The following is a 22,347-nucleotide window of genomic DNA, read 5'->3' on the forward strand; positions in this document are numbered from 1 at the left end:
TCCAGGATAAATTTCCTTTGTGTTTGCGCCTAAGGTTCCCAGATGTTTAATAATGAGTATCTCTCAGAACTGCAGCTATCCAAACAGATAACTAGCAGAGAAAAGATTCAGTAACTGTATGGATAGCAATGCATGCATTATTTACATAGATTTTATTTATTTATTTATGTTTTCTAAGAGAATGCAAAGCTGCCTGAATAACACAGGAAAATTTTTGCTTAAAAATGTGTGATGGTTAATCTCAATTCTTAATTTGACTAGATTAAGCAAGTGTGCATTTCAGTGTAATTACTAGAAAGAATCAGTTAAAGAGAATCAGCTAGGCAGGGAAATTGTAAAAATCCCAAAAGGCACTAGTACCATGTCACAGGATAGATGCGCACATGAAATGGAGGCTGGAAATGGGAGACCCGGCTAGCATAGACATCCTTTTCTTTTATTGGCTCCTGTCTACTATGAGGTGATAGTTGGCCATAGGCTTCTACCACTCTGATGCCTAATACTATTCTAGCCCAGCACAATAGGGCTGAGGGATAATGGACTGAAATCGGTGAAACCAGGAGCCAAAATGTAACACTCCCCCCCCTGTTTTTAAGTTGTCCTGTGGGAAGTTTGGTACCCACTACAGAAAGCTGACTTAAAATTGGGAAGACAAAAATTAACATTCTAAGCCATCACCGTGAATTCCTTATCATGTATCATCTCTCCAAGTTACAGTGCTTTAATGTTCCTCATCCTACTCCTCAGCCCCCTCTGCCTGAGATCAGGAAACTGCCATTCCTACTTCTTCTTCATGGTGGAAAGTGGAGGCGGGAAGATCAGAAGTCTAATCCCAGTCTTACTTATGTAGTGAGCTTGAGTCCAGTCCGGGCTACATGACAATACCTCCAAGATTAAACAGACAAACGAAACCCAGTTTCCCCTTTGACTTGACCTGTTCTTGCCAGTTCTCTCATTTTGTGCCTTCATTCATGCATGTTCTTTTCTCACTCTTAGAGAAGTCCTTCCCTCTGAGCATACATAGATATACTATTCCTTTGTATCATTCCCCTTGCCAGGTTTGCTTCCTGGAGCATCCATATAGCAATGCTTCTAAGAGCAATCTCTCAATGACCCCTTGCCGTATGATCAGCTTTAACTAACTACTGTCTGGATCTAATAACTCCACATATTCAAGAACCTCACATAAATGTCATCATGGAACTTGGGCGTTAGAAAGCTCAGTGACCATGACTACCCTTTATTAAGCATTCTACCCTGAGGATCTACCACCTTTTTAGAAATGCTTTCACTTCTTGAGGTCTATAGCATCATATACATTGTTACAAGCCAAATCTGTTTGCTTAGTACTGGGCTTCTGCTATTTTCCTCTAGACCAGTGGTTCTCAGACTATCAGCCTCACTCTATGGGCCATGACCACTTTGGTGGCTGAAAACCTTTAACAGGGCTTGCCTCTCTTTCCTAGAAAACAGGCCAATAGAAAAAGAAAGCAAGAATAAGACAAAATAAATAGAAAAGGGGAAAAAGAAGAAAAAGCACAAGAAACACATTTGCATGCATGTGAATGCACACACACATACACACAAACCCCATAAAAACACAGAATTGGAACTATCATAGATAAGCAAAAGACAAGAGAAAGTAAAAGCTCAAACAAAGTACTATGCGACAATACTCCAAAAACACCTTTGAGTTTGCTTTGTGTTAGTTGTCCGCTGCTGAGCATAGGGCCTCCCTTCTGGAGAAAACTACTTTTTTCCTTTGTGAGTGGTTCTGATTTAGGGGTAGGAGTCCATGTCTACCTTCTTTCTCAGTGTTTGGGACCCCATCTGGCCCACATCTGTGCAGGTCCTGTGTATGCTGCCACACTCTCTGTGACTTCGAATGAGTGTGCATCCTGGTGTGTTTGGAAGTCAGTGTTTCCTGACTGTCAGTCTCACACATCTTTTGGCTCTTACAATTTTTTCACCTCTTCTACATAGTCCCCTGAGTCATGATGGGAGAAATTAGGACTGAGTGTTCCAGGGTCTCCTATTCTCTGATCATTGTCCAATTGAATAGAGTAAGGTTTGAGGGCTGCTGTGGTGACTTAGCAATTAAAGGGCAGGTACTGCTCTTGCAGAGGACTAAAACTCAGTTCCCAGTGCCATATCCGACAACTCACAAGGATTCCAGCTCCAGGGGATCTGACACCCTCAACCTCTAGAGCTCTGCAGTTCTCAAGCTGTGGGTCAAGTCCCACAACAGGGGTCACAGATCAGATATTCTGCATATAGTATATTTACATTGTGTTTCATAACTACCAAAATTACATTTATGAATTAGCAATGAAATATTTTTTATGATTGGGGTCACCACAACACGAACTATATTAAAAGGTTGCAGCATCAGAAAGATTAAGAACCATTGTTCTAGAGGCATTGTAGTTATGTGACCACAAACATACATGCACACATAATGAACATGGTAAAAATGGATGTTTTAAATATGAAGTTTAGTTTTTATTCTACTCATTTTTGCTTGTCCTGAGGGAAAGAATTGCTCCTGAGAATAGGCGTCTTACTTTGTGGTATGTTATAACCTACAAAATTGTCATGTATTGTTCTTTGTATGAGGACCTAGTTCCACTTCACTTTTTCGCAGAAATTTCAGATATGTATGCAAATTCTTAAGGGAACAGGATGTTTTTCCTCACTTAAGTATTCTAACGTCACTTTTCAAAAATACGTTCTATGTTATTACAGATACAAGCCACCATTTTTAGATTTCCCTTATCTATAGCTTGATCAATAGTTGGTCAGTTTAAGTTTATGCTCATTTTGTATTTCAGTGAGGCAAGCACAAATTTAAAGAAACTTTACAACAAATCAATTCAAACATTAATTACAAATCATTAAAAAAAACATGCTGCTAATTTTGTTTTTTAATTTTGTTTTTTGAACTAATCTTTCTGCTTGAAAGTCATATTCTTTTCCTGTCAGAGAAACTTCAAATATTCACTAATCTTACCTTTTCCATTTATTAGTTAAAACATGGCATGCAAACTCTGAGTAAATAAAACAATTACAAGGACTAAGAGGTTGCAACAAAAAAATCTAAAGAGTCCTCAAGTATACTTTGTTAGTGTTATCTCTGATTTAAAATTATTTCCATAGGATTCCATAGGTGCCTGCAAGTCTAGAATGTATAAAAGAACAATTGATGTTAATAATATAACTTAGTTACTGTTTGTGTCTTTGAGTTTCAGTTCCAATTTAATGTCTTTTTTTCCCTCCAGTTTAATTGAGGCCTAAGTGGTAAACACAAAGTGTACATTTTAAGCTATTCAATTTAAAGCTTTAATATACATATGCTTCAAGATATACTTATGATGTTAAGTGAATCAATATATTAATTTACTCAGCTAACTGTGTGTTTGTATCTGTGTGTGTGTGTGTGTGCGTGTGTGCGTGTGTGCGTGTACTTTTGTATACATTTGTATACATACTTTTGTGTATGTGTAGGTCCTTGCAGGTGTGTGCACATGCATGTTAAGGCTGCAGGTCTGTTTTAGGTATTTTCTTCCATAGCTCTCCACCTATGGTTTTAGGCAGGATCTCTTACTGACCCTGAAGCTCATTGACTTGGGAAAACAAGCTGTCAACAAGCTCCTAGAAGAACTTGATTCCCCATCCCCAGGGCTAAGATTGTGGATGGGCATCACCACGCCTAAATTGTGATGTTGTTTCAGAGCATTCAAAACCAAATTCTCATGCTTGTTTTTCTCTAAATACTTGTTATTATTTGACATAAATTGATAATGGTCATTCTGACTTGCTATTTGGTGTCTTATAATGATTTTTAAAATTTATTTGCATGAAAATTAATGAGAATAATCAACTTATTATGTTACTGTTTATCATGATTATATATTTAATTGGCCTTATTTTTTCTCCAGTCACAAGACTTGCTTACATGTTTTTATCAGCTATATGACTTGCAAATATTTTACCTCCTTTCATAAGTTGTCTCTTTATTTCTCTGAATTGTTTGGTTTGTTGCTTAAAAGCATTTTGACATGGTGTGTCCTAAAGTATGGGACACATACTTTGTGCCTCTGCTTTTGGAGCTGCTCAGTGCTGTCTGCTCTACATCCATTTCCCAAGTCAGAAGGCTTGAACTAGAAGCTGCATTTGAGATTAGAGGCCTGTAACTCACAAAGGGAGGAAAAACACTTTAAGTAAAGTATTTTCTGTTCGGGAAAACAAAAAGCATTTAGGTAGTGATTTACTTTTCATTTTGTTCCTCCTAGAAGAATCCAAAGATGTACCAGCCTCAAAGAAAGATAAAGGTGAGTTTGTTGCCTTTTGCACATTTATTCTCTTCTCCCAAGGACACAAGGTTTTGCTTTTTGTTGTTTTATCGAATGTTCTTGATCTCTTGGTATAATTGCTGGTATTTCTAAGCAACATTTTTTGTAGGAGAAATGTTTTAATACTTTTATATTTTTATGAACTATGCATTTCCCTGCATATTGAAAAAACTAGCTGGTCATTATTTAAAAGTAACCATGAGATGCACTTATTGACGAATCTGCAGAAACATTGTTTTAAAATCTTTAAGTAGAATAAATCTCTTATTTTATCAAGAATTGCTCTTTAAAAAAAGTTCCCTATAGTAAAATCCCTCTCATAAACGGAAAAAGAGGGAAGTAAGGAAGGATAGGACCTGAAACACACACACACACACACACACAGATACACACACTCACACACATATACATACAAACACATATACACATACACACACATATACATACATATACATATACATGTACACACACATACACACACAGTTTCTCTTTGAAGGTCACATTTCTTTCTATTAGAGAAACATCAAATACTCACCTATCTTACCCCTTTTCCATTTATTGTTCCACAGGATTCCATATGTGCCTGCATGTTAGAATGTATAAATGACCATTGGTGGGTCTTCATAATATAATTGTTTACATCTTCGAACTTCAGTTTAAATTTAATGCCTTTTTTTTCTAGTTTCACTGAGGCATATTTGTTAAATATAAATTATACATTTTAAGTGTACATGTGAAAGTTTAATATGTGCATCAGAGTATAATGAAGATGATTAAACTAATTGACATATTAATTGACTCAGCTAACTTTTGTAGTAAAAACTTTACAATCTGCTGTCTTAGAGAACCAGGCATGTGTGTTTGTGTTGTATGGTTTTTTTTCACCTTTTTCTTTATTTTTATTTTATTTTTTTTGTGTTGTATGGTTTTATATGTCTTTGTTGTGTGTGTGTGTGTGTATGTGTGTGTGTGTGTGTGTTTTATGGCTTTATATGTCTTTTGTGTGCACACATACATATGTAGGTTCTTGCAGATGAATGCACACACATGTTGAAGCTACATGTCTATGACAGGTTTTTTTCATCATTTAATAATGGTCATTCTGACATGCAATGTGGTGTTTTCAAAACTATTTTTTAGAAATTCTTTTGCATGAAAATCAGTGAGATTAACCAATTATTATTATACTGCTTATCATATTCATAAATGTTCTGAATGTATTTAATTGGACTTAGTTGTTTTTTTTTTCCTCCAGGAATATGACTTATTTATTTTTATACATGAATCCTCTATCAGCTATATGTTTACAAATATTTTATCTCATTTCATAAGTTGTCTTTTTTATTTCCCTGAATAGTTTGCTTTGTTGCTTAAAAACATTTTAATGTAAGAAATATATTTTAATTTAATGTGTCCCATACTTTGTGCCTCTGCTTTTGGAGCTGCTCACTGCTGCCACCTCTATACCCATTTCCCAAGTCAAAATGCTTGAACTAGTAGCTGCATTTAGGATTAGAGGAAATTAAAGAAGGGATTCCTCTCAAGTCTCCAGTGTGCAGTAAGAAATGACAAGTAAATGAAAGCAAGAAATCAGGCAGTTTGGTTTTCCTTGTTTGTTTGTTTCATTTTGTTTTGTTTGTGTTTGTTTTGCAAAGTCAGTGGTCAATGAGTGACTGAATTATTTGCAGAGAATTTTTAAAAATGAATGCTGTGTCCAAAGTGTCAGTCTAATAAAGGGTTACCGTGTGTAAGGCTCTTGCCCCCTTGGCCTTTTTAGCTCTATTTTGTGCCTTAGTGCTGCTGTGCTGAATCATACAAGGTGTCTGTGCTGCTGTGCTTCGCATGGAAGAAACTGATATATGGGCAGGAAGCAGGTGGGGCTTGGGGGCTAGAGGGAGACACCTGACTCATGCGTGATGGGACATGCTTTTTCCTCTTGAGCACTAAGCAGAATAAATCCTGTATATGCTTTGGCTGTTGTGCTCCCTGCTGAAGCTCGGGATGTGGGAAGCAAGGAACATGTCCTTAAAATGAGTGTGTCAGTCCTCGGAAAAAACAGAGCACTGCAGTTGTAGCACTGAAAGCTAGATGAACATCTTTTTCTTCATTTTTTAAATATAAACTTTTTAAGTTTATTCACTTTATATCCCAATTGTAGACCCCTATAACGTCTCCTCCTGGTCTCACATTCCCTCCTTCTTCCCCCTATCCCCTGCCCCCTATTCCTCAGAAAAGATAGGTTGGACCAAATTCTTTCTAAAATTAGAGTTTTGTCAGTGCAGAGTGGCCCCAGACAGAATGCAAATATTTTCACTTTGGTTATTCCCTGATATGCTAAGTTTTTAAATGGCATAAAGGTTTTAAAATAATTTATCCGGCTCACAATTCTTCCCTCCTTGTCCTCTGTAGATTTCTCTTGTTGAGATAAACAATATGTGATAAGCAACCTAGAGAGGAAAGAGCTTATTTAGCTTAGGTCTAAGTTATAGATGATGCTTACTGGCTTTTCCCCCATGACTTACACATTCTTCTTTCTTATGCCTCTGAGTGTCCTCTTCCTATAGCATGCTGGCCCCTCCCCTTCAACCTTTTTTTTTAATACTAGCAGAACATTTATATATATAAATGTTCTCATACACATAATATATATATATATATATTCATATATATGAATACATGTATACCTGCATGCCAGAAGAGGGCATCAGATCCCAGTATAGTAGGCTGTGAGCCACCATGTGGTTGCTGGGAATTGAACTCAGGACCTCTGGAAGAGCAGATAGTGCTCTTAACCTCTGAGCCATCTCTCCAGGCCCCCACCCTTCAACCTTTAATCAAAATAAAACGCTCTTAGCTTTGCCCACATACATTTTTCTCAGTTGAGGTTCATCTTCCAAGATATTTCTAGTTATATCAACTTGAAGAAAGAGGGTTTTTTTCCTTACAATTTATTAACTATATATCTCGATTGAAGCTCCGTCCCGCAACCACCCCAGTCCCACCCACCCTCCCTCTTCCCCTCATCCCCTTCCCCTAGTCCACTGAAAGGGGGAGTTCTCCACTATTGCCATCTGCCCATAGCTTGTTAAGTCTCATCAGGACTGGATCCTCTTCCTCCGTGGCCTGGCAAGGCTATATCTACAGGGGCGAGTGATCAGAGAGAAGTCAACTGAGTTCATGACCGAGGCAGCCCTGATCCCCTCACTCGGAGATCCACGTGGAGACTGAGCTGCCAATCGGCCACATCTGAGCAGAAGAAAGAGTTTTTAAAGTTGAAAATTTCTTATATACGTGCAAACAGTGTTACTATATCCAAAGCAATACAAGTTCATATGTAGGCAAAAGGTTATTGTGTAATTCAGTGCTGATTTCTGTAGCTCCAATATCTGGTTGCGATCCTTGCTCTGAGAATTTCCCGTCTAATGTTGTGTAAACTCCAATTGTCCCATGCTATGCCAAAAAAGCAGCTTACAGCCAATCACTGATCAGGGAAGAGAATAGGGCTGGACTTCCTGCCAGCCAGGGGAGGAGGAGTTAGAGGAAGAAGTAGGGGATCCAGCCACCGGAGGGGTAGAAGTGAAATCAGAAGAGGAGCTGGAACAAGAAAACTACAAAGTGCAAGAATCTCTGGGATGTATGTTAGAAGGAAGCCAAATTATCTCAGAGTGTTAAGAATAGATTAATAACTGCTCAATTTTTGTGCTGTGAAGCTTGTTAAAATTACATAATAGAGTCTGAATTATTTGTGTGATAGACAGGTTAAGAGAGAAACTGAAAGACACTGTTTTTGTAAAAATAAGAATAGCGTTCATATAATATTGCAGACACTGTGCTTTATAATAAATTATCCTTAAAAAAAGTTTAAGAAAAGTACTTTCCATTTGAGAAAATGAAAAGCATTTAGACTGTGATTTTCTTTTCATTTTTGTTCTCTCTAGAAGAATCCAAAGACGTACCAGCTTCAAAGAAAGATAAAGGTGAGAACCTTTACCTTTTGCTCATTTATACATTCTCTCAGGGACACAATATTTTGCTTTTTGAATTTATTGTCTATTCTGCAGAAATGTTCTTTAATATCATGTTTAATGATAAAATTATCACTTCATTTGGTACAAACCTATTATTTCATCAAGATGCACTTTTAATTAATAAAAAGCCACCTATAGTAAAATTCCTCTCAGGGAAGTAAACAAGGGATGAAGAGAGGATAGGACCTGAAATGCAACACACACACACACACACACACACACACACACACACACACACCCCTACATAGTGCATACACTTAGAAAAATTTGCTACTTCCAGATGTCTAAACTCAACCAAATATCTCCTAAACGAAAGTCAGAGTCAGAATTAGCTTGGTCGATTTCTGTCAGTGTTGTTTGCTGACTTTGGAACTGCTATGGCACAGGCACTTTTTGTCTTTCTCTATATATTCTGTGGATTATAAGAGTTGTGCAAGCGTTCTTCTTGCAATGAAAGTATCAGTTCTGTAACTGTTCCCGAACTTCATAAAAAATGCGAAAAGCACGTCCTTGAATGAAGACACAGTAAGATAAATTGGATATCCATGCCTTGCAAAGTAAAATTTGGACTTAAGCTTGTATAAAGGTGTGTTACTGGAAAATGTACATATTGTGTGAGAGAATGACAATTGATTTGACAGGTGATACAGGGATTCCTTTTAAAACTAAAAATAGACGTACTACATCTTCTCTCAGATCGGCTATTGAATATATATTCAAAGGAGATAAATCGTTATTACCTGGACTTCCATATTAATCACAGCATTATTTTTTTAATTTTATTTTTTTCTTACCAGTTACATTTTATTAACTCTGTATCCCAGCCGTGTCCCGCTCCCTCATTCCCTCCCAGTCCCTCCCTCCCTCATCTCCACCGTGCCCCTTTCCTAGTCCACTGATGGGGGGACCTCTTCCCTATTCATCTGATCCTGTTTTATCAGGTATCTTCAGGACTGGCTGCAAAGCCCTCCTCTGTGGCCTAACAGGACTTCTCCTCCCTTGGGGGGTGGGGAGGCCAAAAAGCCAGTCATTGAGTTCCTGTTAGAAATAGTCCTTGTTCCCCTCACTTTGGGAAACCAATTAGTTACTGAGCTACCACAGGCTACATCTGAGCAGAGGTTCTAGGTTATATCCATACATGGTCCTTGGTTGAATGTCAGTCTCAGAAAAGACCCTGTGCCCAGATATATTTGGTCCTTGTGGAGCTCCTATCCTTTCCCATCCGACTAACTCCCCTTCTTTCTTATGATTCCCTGTACTCTGCGAAAGGTTTGGTCATGAGTCTTTGCTTTGAAAACACTGCTAGTTAGAGTCTTTCAGATTCGCTCAGTAGACTCCTGTCATACGTTCAATGCACATCCCATCTGTCTTTCTAAACAAGGATTGATCATCTTACCCCATGTCTGCTCTCTTGATTATCTTTTTTTAGGTGTATCGATTTCATTATGTTTATCATTGATAAACACCTTCAGCAAAGTGGCAGGATACAGAATCACAGCATTATTTACATAGCTATAGTAAACAATGAACCCACATGTCTGTTTGTACAATTGCCAAAAGCATGTTTCTGTACCTCATACTCATTTTTATGATGAAAGTCTGAATTGAATCTTAATAAAAACCAGGAGTGTGTAAGAAGGCTATTTCCTGTCACTAACATATTATGCTCTTATACAAAAGACCCAGCGCCACGTGCATGCTGTATATCTCTGCATGTGCTAATATTTACCTTTTAAATTTTTCTCCCTAGAAGTAACTGATGATGTATCTTCACCAAAGAAGCAAAAGAGTAAGTTCATAATTAAATTAAAAACAACTAACTCCTCCAATAATAAAGATGCCACATTGAAATTTAAACTTTAACAACTCTCACGAAAAATATTAGAAGAAAAAGATTTTCTGCACTGACCCGATGAATGTTGACCATTTATATTTCAAAGGGAAATGTGTCAGTTTTATGTCAGGCAAAGAGGCACAGGGTTAAAATAAATCCAAATAATGATTGAAGTGACATTTATAGCAAGTCATTCTGCACGGTCCTGATCCTGGGTTCTCTAGCTGAATATTGGTTAAATGTGTCTTACTGTCTGCTGTATAAAAGATCAGTAGAAGTGAGGTGCTGAAATTCTTTAAATCAGTTTTTAAAAATATAGAAACAGGTTCCAGCAATTCAGTTGCTTAGAAATTCACTCCCCAAATTCAAAGTTCCCTTTAACGTTCCTGGACACCTGCCAGCTTTTAACAGTGAGTTTCTAGAATCATTGATTTTAGAATATTCATCTAGAGTTCCAGAACCCAGTGCTCAAGTTCTCATTATCCCAGTGTTTCCAAGTTAGACATTTTGTTCACATGGTAAAGCCACACACACATACAAACACACTAAAATCATCAGCAGACCCACTAAAGCAATTTTTAAAATATATTCAAAAGGTCATCACAAATATACTTTAAAGCACACAACATTTGTCTGAGAGAATAGTTCCTGTAGGATTATCCTGGTTTCCTACCATGCCTTCTGAAGGAAGTGGCTGACGTAGCTCATTAATTGAGAAGTCTGACTACCTCCTATGCTGCGAGTGTTACTGCTAATACTGACATGACGCCGGCACGCATAAGTGGGTCACTGGAATGCTTCCTACCATCAGACTGTGAGAAACACAGGAGTATAAGCAGTCTGGATGTAAGGATTTCAGAAATCAACGCAAAAATCCATGACAAAGCTATTATGAGCTAAGCTGCCACATTCTCCCACTTGATAAACTGTTGTTAATACCTTCAGTTAAATTCCACCAGTAATTGAGATCTCCTATTTTATAAATAAGCATTAAAAATAATACATTATGTAGAGAATGTCAACACTAATTTCCTGTCAACTCTATCTTACCAGTGTGAGAAACTGGGTGAAAATACATGGAATATCACTGGATTGTTTCTTACAATTACATGGTAATCTAAAATTCTGCGAAAATGAAAATCAATGTAATAAAAAATATCCAGGCCTGGGGGTGAGTGCATCTTTCTACTACTAGATATTGATATTGATACGAGGTACCACATAGTGAAGCATGATGACTGCCTTGAGTTCAAGACCACCCTCGGCCACCTAGTATGTCACCCATGCTATCCATTGTTAAAGGAGAAAAAAAAATCTTTCCTCAAAGAAAAAGACAAATGATTAGAAATAATTAATTTAAATATGGTTAAACATTTTTTTCAGTAAAAACTTCCACTCATTGAATTTATCATCTCCAAACATTACTTCTCATTTACATCTTAACACAGTGGTTTTACATTCTAGTCTTCATGAGTCTTTAATGTAGTTTCTGAAATGTTTAGAGCTAGTGTTGCTTTTACTTATTAATAGCTCTTTCAACTTGAATTGGATATATATGCCAGGACAGTGTCTGTATCTGCTAAGGTTCAAATGGGCAGACCTGTCATGAGGAGGCTCTTGAATTTTAGCACCAGTGCAGTTATTTCTCTTTGACCACAGAAGCTTTTTGGCTACTTCTTCCATCTAATATACCCTAGCTTCTTCACCCTCCTCAGCTTTGAGAAAAAAATGATTTGTGCCACCAAAGTAGAAGAAAGCAGAAAACAGCGAATTTCTGAAAACCCAGTTGTTGGGGCTAGTCAACCATTAATGACTGGAATCTGAGCACTCATGCTGATAAATGTCAGAACTTGCGAAGCTGAGGGGATAGAAATTTGGGGAGATGAGCCTACGGAGTACTAATGATTCTTTCAGTTTCGTTTCTCTGCTTCATTTCATGCAGGCGAATTTGGCCGTCTTTCCTATCTCCTACACGTCACTCCTTTCAGTTGGCATTTTTCTTTCTTGACCTGCAAAATGTCTGCGATTGTTTGCAGTAAGATACCTGGATAGGGTTGACAATAGTGGAGAGTCAGGAAGTGGCTGTGTCTGTGACTATAGCAGAGATGCTTGATCTCTTAACACAGCTGCCTCCAGGGAATAGATCAAAGTCCACAGCTCAGGTCCTCCCCACTGCATCACAGAATATTTCCAACCCCATTCCTTGAAAGCAACTAAGTTTATCCATTTAGGTGGAGGTAGGGGGTGGGCAAATGAGTGTGTGGGTGCCAGCAACACTAATGTTGATCCCTCCTTCCATTCTGTGGGGCCTGGGGTAATCAAGATTGGCAGCTGACACCTTTACCCGCTGAGTCATCTCACAGGCCTTTTGGCCTATTCATTTCACTTTCCTGTGTTTTCCTATGGGTGAAGCATCTGCCTCAGGGATAGAGCTGCCTGAAAGGGAAAGTTGGCTGCCTCAGTAGATAGAGCTCATAACTCTAGAATAAAGACAAATAGAGTAACTCATAACTTTAGGTTCACAGACTCTCTCTCTCGCACACACACACTATGATTATTGATTTACTTTTTCAATATCCCTATCATGTTTTAATTTGTCTTAATGTTATACTTAAAGAAGCTAAGGTATAATGAAGCTTAGTTCTCTGCAGTAGCAATGGAGGCTCACTGACTGCAGTCAGCAACTCTGCCTACTGTGATGCACAGCCTCACTATGCCTGCTATGTTACTGCACAAGACCTATTTGTTCATAACAAAAACCACTCTTTATTTCTTAGGTCCCATCAGTTTCTTCCAGTGCGTCTACTTGGATGGGTACAATGGCTATGGATTTCAGTTTCCTGTCACTCCCGCCCAAAGTCCTGGAGAGAATTCTGGCAAAGCAAATTCTCCAGGACAGAAGCAGCAAGGCCAATAGCCACATATGCATGACCCTGACAACTGCTTTAACATGGTGAAAGTGGAATCTTCTCTTTTGTCCACAATGGCACAGGCAATTGAAACTATCCAACCCTGTGATTTCTTTGTGAACGTTCTACTCTTCCACCTAGCATTACATAATGGCATGGACAAAGGGGTAAACTAGTAAGTTGGAGGGTCTAATGCTAGAGAATCTCTGTGTCTGTCTGTTGCTGTGGGAGGGGTACTTACATTTAGCTGTTTTTATTCATTGCAAAGTTGTGCATTCATTAAAGTTTACTTCATATTGTTCTTTTAGATGTAATTGGCACAATTACAAAATGAAATTTATGGCTTTGGGTAGCTAATTTTTAAATTGGTAACATAGACTGTGTTCTAACTTTAAATGGTACAGGAACATATATTAAAGTTACTCTTCTGCATCATGTGGGTAAACTCGGTTTACCCAAAGACACACGTGTATCATTATATTCACGTGAGTTTCTAGTTCAGTTTCGGCAAGGCTCTACAATAGTTATGTCTTCCACCAGAGTGTTGTAAGTTCCTTGCCATGTTCTTAAAGCTCAGAGTGCCTGACAGACAGAACATGATGAAGAACAAGGTGCTTCAGGGATCTTATCTTTCAGGTTGTCTTGAGCTATAATTATGACATTCTCTCCTGTGGACATACACTTGCAGTTGAGCACATCTGGTAAATCATTTGTTTAATATGCAAGTGAATCAGATGTGAGATTTTCACACTTCTCCAGGTTATGCCCCAGTGAAAACATCACCTGGGTGAAGGATTAGATCAATCAATAACCATGGATGACCAATGCAAACATTGCTTTATTTCTCAATACATTCTTTCTGTAAAGTTAAATGTTTTCCTTTTCAAATGGAAACAATGCGAGTGTCATAGATATTTAAGTGAGACATTTTGGGACTAGGTGTGTTCACTTACTTTCTTTTGACTAATTAGACATTATATGAATGGCAGTTTTTAACTTACTTGTCCATGCATGACTGAAAATAACTGTCGAGAGTGTTCATCTCTTTGATGACATTAACACTCATTTTTAATGAACTTTTCTTATCAACTTTAAAAATCTTCTGTAATTTTTCATCATATTTCCAGTTGCAGCTGAACTTAAAACGAAGTAACTCAGGAAATGACTTGAGTTACCATTTCTGCCACTATCATCATCTCAGCCCTTGGCTGAGCTACACAGTGTGTGAACCAGCCCTGTGATTGGTTTTCAAGTGCTGAAGCTAACTACAGTTCTTGATGTCCAAGACATAGGTCTGTTCTATCAATATTGAGGTAGGGTGTGGATCATATAATTGCCATTAATGATAGAATGTCAGTGACTTTTATAAAAACATTAGTTTCAGTCAGATGCTGACAGACTTAGTTCACACCCCAAAAGCCAACAATACAATGGACTTGAAAAATGGAGCCATTTGGAGGGGAAGGGAGACCTATAACATCAGACCGGATGGTACCGTCTTGCAAAGTCCCTTCACAAAGCAATTCAAACTTATAAGGAAAACAGTGGATAAAGGTCTCTGTTTTGCTGCGGGTCACACATGAAATTACCTGAGCAAAGGAACAGAGAGCAAATGTGACAGTTGTTTAAAAATGCATACAACAGGATTGTTATCCACCACTTTGTTATCATTCAATGACTATGTACTAAGCACTGAGTCTACTCTGTGTCGGGTACCAGACTGTCTAACAAAGTACAGCAAAACGTTTTACCTAGTACTGTCCTGGCAGAGTAAATGACATTGAAAAATTTACTGTATGACTGTATCTCCATGTGTCAAAGAACTGTCAAAACAAGCAGCTCGATTCAAAGAGTTACTCTGGAGACAGATAAAGTGTCTTAATATGAATATGTTTCAAAACGTTCTCTGAAATTATGTTTTTGGAGATGACACTAGTTTATCTCCACGGACTTTTGAATATCATCATCTATTTTCTTTCTGAAACAAATTGATAAAAAATATAACAGATGTCATTGTAAATTAGCTGTGAATTAGAGAAGCCAATTATGGTATAATTAACATTAACGATTGTTAAAGTTTGTCTAAAACTTCAATGTTGATTATAATTTGAAAATATTATCTAAACTCTCATCTGTAACTTTACATCAATAAAATATTTCTGGCCCTTTTCAATTTAATGGTTTGTTTCTTAAAAAAAAAAAACATGGATAGCTAAGTCTTCGTTTAAAATTTTACCTTTATGGTTTAGGCCATGTTGGCAAGAAAGTGTAAATAAGTGCTTAATTTTTTTGGCTTTGTCTAATGGGAGTGACTCCTCATCACTCCTGCATACTTTCCTCTCTCATCATATCTTAACATGTGAAAGCATACAGAAATAAGAATGCTTCTTTAGGCCCAAGTTTTCTTATTTATCCATAGTTATAGAAATTCAGTTGATCATAATTAAAATGTACCGAAAGGTATTTTGTGTATTCACTTCTGAAAAAGGCCTCTCTGTGGACTCAGTCTGCTATATTCCTGTCTAACCTCTTCAGGAAAATATTTCTGAATCATTACTGCGAATTTAAGAACTCTGCCTATTTCCTTGAGTAATTTTGCTGAATAAAAAGGCAACAAGAATAAAAATATTGCTGGTAGAACACTAAAAATCTTATAGCCAAGCTGGCATCCTCTGAAGATGAAAATACTCCAAAAGACAAAATAAGGACTTCCCTATAATCACTGTTCCTTTTAAATGGTTCAATATGACAAATGTGTTCAGTAGCGGGATCACTTGTAATTTCTATTCACTAACGGTGAATGGAATTAAAAAGACTTTTTCTAAACTTGAAAACCATTGCTTTAGAGAAAGAGCCCCCTGTGGATATGCGAGAAGTTACTGGTAATTTCAAATCATGGTTGAATCTTAGCAAACTCTCCAATATCCCTGCCTAGCTCTTAATTTTTTGTTTGTTTTTAATTTTTACTATTTAAAAATTATATTTGCATATCTGTGTGTTTGTGTGAAGTAATATAACTTGATTTCAGGCACTGCAAAGATGAGACTAAGGTTGTGCATTCCCTAGAGCTGAAATTACAGGATGTTGTGGGCTGCACATTACAGGGGGCTGGGCACCAAACTCTGGTCCTTTGGAAGAGCATCACATGCTCTTAACTACTGAGCCATCTCTCTGGCCCCTTGAGATTTTGTTACACATAGTGACAGGTCAATCTTTTTTATTTTTTTTATTTTTTAATTCTTTATTAATTACACTTTATTCACTTTGTATCCCCCCTGTGGTTCCCTCCCTCCTCCAGCCCCAATCCCTCCCTTCCTCCACCTTCTGCATGCATGCCCCTCCCCAAGTCCACTGGTAGGGGAGGACTTCTTTTCCTTCCTTCTGATCCTAATCAATTAGGTCTCATCAGGAGTGGCTGCATTGTCTTCTTCTGTGGCCTGGTAATGCTACTTCCCCCTCAGGAGGAGGTAATTAAAGAGCAGGCCAATCAGTTCATGACAGAGACAGTCCCTGTTCCTATTACAATGGCACCCACTTGGACACTGAACTGCCATGGGCTACATCTGTGCAGGGGTCTTAGGTTATCTCCATGCATGGTCCTTGGTTGGAGTATCAGTCTCAGAAAGACCCCTGTGCTCAGATTTTTTGGTTCTGTTGCTCTCCTTGTGGAATTCCTGTCCTCTCCGGAACTTACTGTTTTCCACTTCTTTCATAGGATTCCCTGCACTCTGCCCAAAGGTTGCCCATAAGTCTCAGCATCTGCATTGATAGTTTGCAGGGCAGAGCCTTTCAGAGGTCCTCTGTGTCAGGCTCCTGACTTGTTCCCTCTTTTTTCCTTTTTCTGATGTCCATCCTCTTTGCCTTTCTGGATAGGGATTGAGCATTTTAACAAGAGTCCTCCCTCTTGAATAGTTTCTTTAGGTATACAGATTTTAGTAGGTTTATCCTATATTATATGTCTATATGAATGAGTATATACTGTGTATGTCTTTCTGCTTTTGGGATAGCTTACTCAGGATGACTTTTCCAGATCCCACCATTTACCTGCAAATTTCATGATTTCCTTATTTTTCATTGCTGAATAATATGCCATTGTGTAGATGTACCACAATTTCTGTATCCATTCCTCCACTGGGGGGCATCTGGGCTGTTTCCAGCTTCTGGCTATTACAAATAAGGCTGCTACAAACATGGTTGAGCAAATGTCCTTATTGTGTACTTGAGCCTCTTTTGGGTATATATGCCTAGGAGTGGTATAGCTGGATCTTAAGGAAGCGCTATTCCTAGTTGTCTGAGGAAGCGCCAGATTACTTTCCAGTGTGGTTGTACAAGTTTACATTCCCACCAGCAGTGGAGGAGGGTTCCCCTTTCTCTACAACCTCTCCAGCATGTGTTGTTACTTGAGTTTTTGATCTTAGCCATTCTGATGGGTATAAGGTGAAAACTTAGGGTCGTTTTGATTTGCATTTCCTTGATGGCTAATGAGATTGAGCATTTCTTTAAGTCTTTCTCTGCCATTTGATATTCCTCTATTGAGAATTCTCTGTTTAGCTCTGTACTCCATTTTTTAAGTGGATTACTTGAGTTGTTACTTTTTAACTTCTTGAGTTCTTTTATATACTGGATATTAGCCCTCTGTTGGTGAAGATCCTTTCCCAATTTGTAGGCAGTCATTTTGTTTTGATGATGGTGTCCTTTACTGTACAGAAGCTTTTCAATTTCATGAGGTCCCATTTATTGATTGTTGCTCTTAGAGCCTGTGCTGTTGGTGTTCTGTTTAGGAAGTTGTCTCCTGTACCAATGAGTTCTAGGGTCTTTCCTACTTTTTCTTCTAACCAATTTAATATGTCTGGTTTTATGTTGAGGTCTTTGATCCACTTGGACTTCAGTTTTGTGCAGAGTGATAAGTATAGATCTATTTGCATTTTTCTACATGTAGACACCAGTTAGACCATCACCATTTGTTGAAGATGCTGTCTTTTTTCCATTGAATGGTTTTTGGCATCTTTGTCAAAAATCAGGTGTGCATAAGTGTGTGGATTTATACCTGAACATAGTAAAGGCAATATACCACAAGCCTATAGCCAATATCAAACTCAATGAAGAGAAACTTAAATCAATCCCACTGAAATCAGGGACAAGGCAAGGCTGCCCACTATCTCTGTATCTCTTCAACATTGTTCTTGAAGGCCTGGCTAGAGCAATAAGACAATTGAAGGACATCAAGTGGATACAAATTGGAAAGGAGAAGTGGAGAAGTCAAAGTATCACTATTTGCAGATGATATGATAGTATACCTGAGTGACCCCAAAAATTCTACCAGGGAACTCCTACAGCTGATTAACACCTTCAGCAATGTGGCTGGATACAAAATTAACTCAAAAAAATCAGTAGCCCTCCTGTATATAAAAGAAAAAAGGGCCAAGAAAGAAATTAGGGAAACAACACCCTTCACAATAGCCACAAAGGACATAAAGTACCTTGGTGTAACCCTAACCAAACAAGTCAAAGACTTGTATGAAAAAAAATTTCAAGTCTCTGAAGAAAGAATTAGAAGAAGATATCAGAAGATGGAAAGATCACCCATGCTCATGGCTTGACAGGATTAATATAGTATAAATGGCTATTTTACCAAAAGCAATCTACAGATTCAATGCAATTTCCATCAAATTACCAACACAATTCTTTACAGACCTTGAAAGAAAAATTCTCACCTTCATATGGAACAACAAGAAACCCAGAATTGCTAAAACAAGTCTCTACAGTAAAAGATCTTCAGGAGGTATCTCCATCCCTGATCTCAAGCTGTACTGTAGAGCAACAATACTAAAAACTGCATGGTACTGGCATAGAAACCGACTGGTGGATCAATGGAATTGAATAGAAGACCCTGACAGGTCAGTCTTAAGAATCATAATTCATGCTGTAATCTTGTATGCAAAAACTTAACTTTCTTCTACACAACAGCTGGGAAAATTATGCCATGTTCATTTGTCATCATCATCTGAGGCAAAGAAAATGTTTACTAGAACTGGGTAATAGGATAGAGGCACATTGCGCTTCCTTTTTTTAAAATTTATTTTTAATTTGTATGCTTACTTTATATTCCAATCATAGCTCCCTCCTCTGCTTTTGGTCCCTCCCTCCTACTCTCTTCACTCTATCCCTCCCCTCTTGTCTTCAGTAAAGAGGATTCTCCACCCCTTACCAACCCATCCCAGCACATCAACTTGCTTCAGGGTTGAGCTCCTCCTCATTCACTAAGGCCAGGCAAGGAAGCGCTGCTAGGTAAAGTGATCCAAAGCAATATTCCTGTCATTGACAGCACCCTCTCCACTTACTAGAGGACCCACAGGAAGATCAAACTGCTGATTGGTAACATATTTATAGGAGAACTAGGTCTAATCCATGTATGCTCTTTGGTTGGTGTTTCTGTCTCTGTAAGCCACCATGGGTCTAACTAGTTGATCTTTTTTTTATATATTATTTTATTTCATTTTTTAAATATTAGTTACAGTTTATTAATTTTGTATCCTAGCTGTAGCCCACTCCCTCATTCCCTCCCAGTCCCATTCTCCCTCCCTCATCTCCTCCCTGCCCCTTTCCAAGTCCACAGATAGGGGAGGATCTCCTTCCCTTCCATCTGTCCCTAGCTTATGAGGTTTCTTCAGGACTGGCTACAGTGTCCACCTCTGTGGCCTAGCAAGGCTGCTCCTCCCTCGGGGGTGGGGGGGGCATGTCAAAGAGCCAGGCATTGAGTTCATGGCAGAAATACTCCCTGTTCCCCTTACCCTAGTAACCACTTGGATACTGAGCTACCCTGGGCTACGTCTGAGCAGGGGTTCTAGGTTATATTCATACATGGTCCTTGTTGGAAATACAGTCTCATGAAAGACCCCTGTGCCCAGATATATTAGGTTCTTGTGGAGCTCCTATCCTCTCCAGGTCATACTAACTCCCCCTTCTTTCATATGATTCTCTGCACTCTGCCAAAGGTTTGGTTATGAGTCTCAGCATCTGCTTTGATACACTGCTAGGTAGCGTCTTTCAGATGCCCTCTGTTGATCTTCTTACTAATCTGTCCAAATATCTCTTGAGCTCTGTGACCCAATGTGGTATCCTTATGTTACCCAATGTATTTTTCTTGTGGTTGTTATGAAAACTCATTAAGACATGAGAACTCAATGTAATTTTCTGTAAACTCTCTTCTTTCTGAATTCTGTTCAGTATTATGTCAGTGTGCTTCAGTTTCTTTACCCCTCATTAATCATATATTCCGATAACACAGTCACTTCTTCCTGTAGGTACTTTCCTTTGTGCACAAAATAAAGAGCTTTAGTTCCCACAAGCTATTTAACTATATAAGAATATCATTAGTCTTTTCTCTCAAAAGCCCCAGTAATTGCCTCAAACCAAAAGGAAGTCATAAGTCTCTCTAAATTGGCTTCAGTTCCTCCAAAGGTACCAAAGATAGATGCTTCTATAGAGAGATGATAAATATATAGATACATGTGCAATTGAGCTGTAGATGGAAGCTCACAATAAATTAAGTAAATTATTGCTAACTCACAGCTAAGAGTCATACCAGTGAGCAGAATGTCTTTATCATGTGGTAAGAGCCAAAATTCCAGGTTCTTGTACAGACACCTTGGCCTTCAAGATATCATCAACCCCCTTCTCTGTGAGTCCGTATCAATATCTATCGACAGGAATCAAGACATTAGCTCTAGTTTTACTTTTCCACCCAGAACATCCAGAACCCACTTACATAACTTACTCACTTATCGGTAGACTGTCTCACGCCTCTGAGTAGTTGTACCGGGCACCATTGATTTGAGAACAAACTGCTGTGGCGAAGTACCATCTTCACGCGGGGCCTCTGACACTGCTGTTAGGACCAACACCAATCACTGACCTCCTGCTTCCCTGTTCATCAGATGGAAAGAAAACTCTCCGTGGAACCCGAACTTTCATCTTTTGGTGCTAAAGCACCCGGTGTCGTGGTGCTGTGTGAAGACCGTTCAACTTCTTGTTGTGGCAGTCAATGATACAGACCTACCCGGCTCTGAAGACCCAGTGGCCAAGCAGCTTAAGCGAGAGTAAGAAGGGAAAATCAGAACCGTTCCAGCCAAACACAAGTGTGGGAGCATTGCCAGTGGGAAACACAATTTTGCCCTTTAAAAGGATCACTGGTTTGTACATTTTATTGAAGTGTAAATAAACCAATGACAACACAATCGTCCCTCATTCCATGTGATCACCACTCTGTATAAACAGCTGAGATAGAGCAGGGACTCACATACCCCAAAGTCATGAGATTAGTACTAACTAACAAGTCCCAAAGTGTTCCAACCATCTGTTCAAAAGGTAAGTGCTGAAATAAATGCCAACCACAGCATCTCTAAACCTGCAGAATTGTGTTTTGCTTAGGAAAGAAGCGACACCATGCCAATCTCCCTTTCTCCATCTCAGTCTCAGTATCTATTTATCTTCCTCTTGCTCTGTCTCTCTGTCTCTTTGTCTCTCTCTCTGTGTCTCTCTCACACACACACACAAGTACACAGTTAAATGTAAATCATTTGTGTATTTTCATTATAAACATGGATACAGTTGATATAGAAGCTGTACTCTATAAAGAAGGTAATATTTTCTGTAAAAGGGAGACCTAGTGAGTTCCTTTTCAATTTTAGAGACAGAGTTTCTCTTCGAATTCCTGGCTGTGCTGGAATTCTCTCTGTAGACCAGGCTGGCCTCAAACTCACAGAGGTCCACCTGCCTCTTCCTCCTGAGTTCTGGGATTAAAGGTGTGTGCTGCCACCGCCCAGTGGTTCCTGTACTCTTAAGAAGGGACAATACAACTGACAAACATATCACATTCCCCTTGTGATGTTTGTATTTCGGTGAATATTTTTAAGTATATTCACTGATTTAAAAACAAAGTGTTTTTATTCTCTCATCTCATTCTTGTTGCTTCCAGTCACTGTTCAGACCTTTAAACCCTACAGCTAGACATGATTATAGTCATGTTTCTGTTTCACACTTAACATAGAATGAGAGTGTATTCTTACTTTTTGCTTACTACAATGTTTCATGTAAGAAACTCATTCCCTCCTTTTCTGAAAAACATGGTCTACATTATTTGTTTGTACCAGTGTATACAAAGCTTCATTGCTAATTACAGACAAAGGTATAGATAGATCTCCTGCCCATAGCATAATGCAAGC

At 38.5% G+C, this 22,347-nt stretch overlaps 1 protein-coding gene across 1 annotated transcript in view; it reads left to right on the forward strand.

Moving 5' to 3' along the window:
• The window catches only part of Trdn (triadin), a 382,140-nt gene extending 366,981 nt beyond the window's left edge, over positions 1-15,159 (forward strand). The window contains exons 36-38 of the mRNA XM_060373675.1: positions 4,293-4,331; positions 10,131-10,169; positions 12,992-15,159. Of these exons, the coding sequence (XP_060229658.1) occupies positions 4,293-4,331; positions 10,131-10,169; positions 12,992-13,131 (218 nt within the window). The 3' untranslated portion in view covers positions 13,132-15,159. The remainder of the gene's footprint in view (positions 1-4,292; positions 4,332-10,130; positions 10,170-12,991) is intronic.
• The last annotated feature ends 7,188 nt before the right edge of the window (positions 15,160-22,347 follow it).

This window comes from Meriones unguiculatus, chromosome 20, assembly GCF_030254825.1.
Source record: "Meriones unguiculatus strain TT.TT164.6M chromosome 20, Bangor_MerUng_6.1, whole genome shotgun sequence".
Classification (NCBI taxonomy): domain Eukaryota; kingdom Metazoa; phylum Chordata; class Mammalia; order Rodentia; family Muridae; genus Meriones; species Meriones unguiculatus.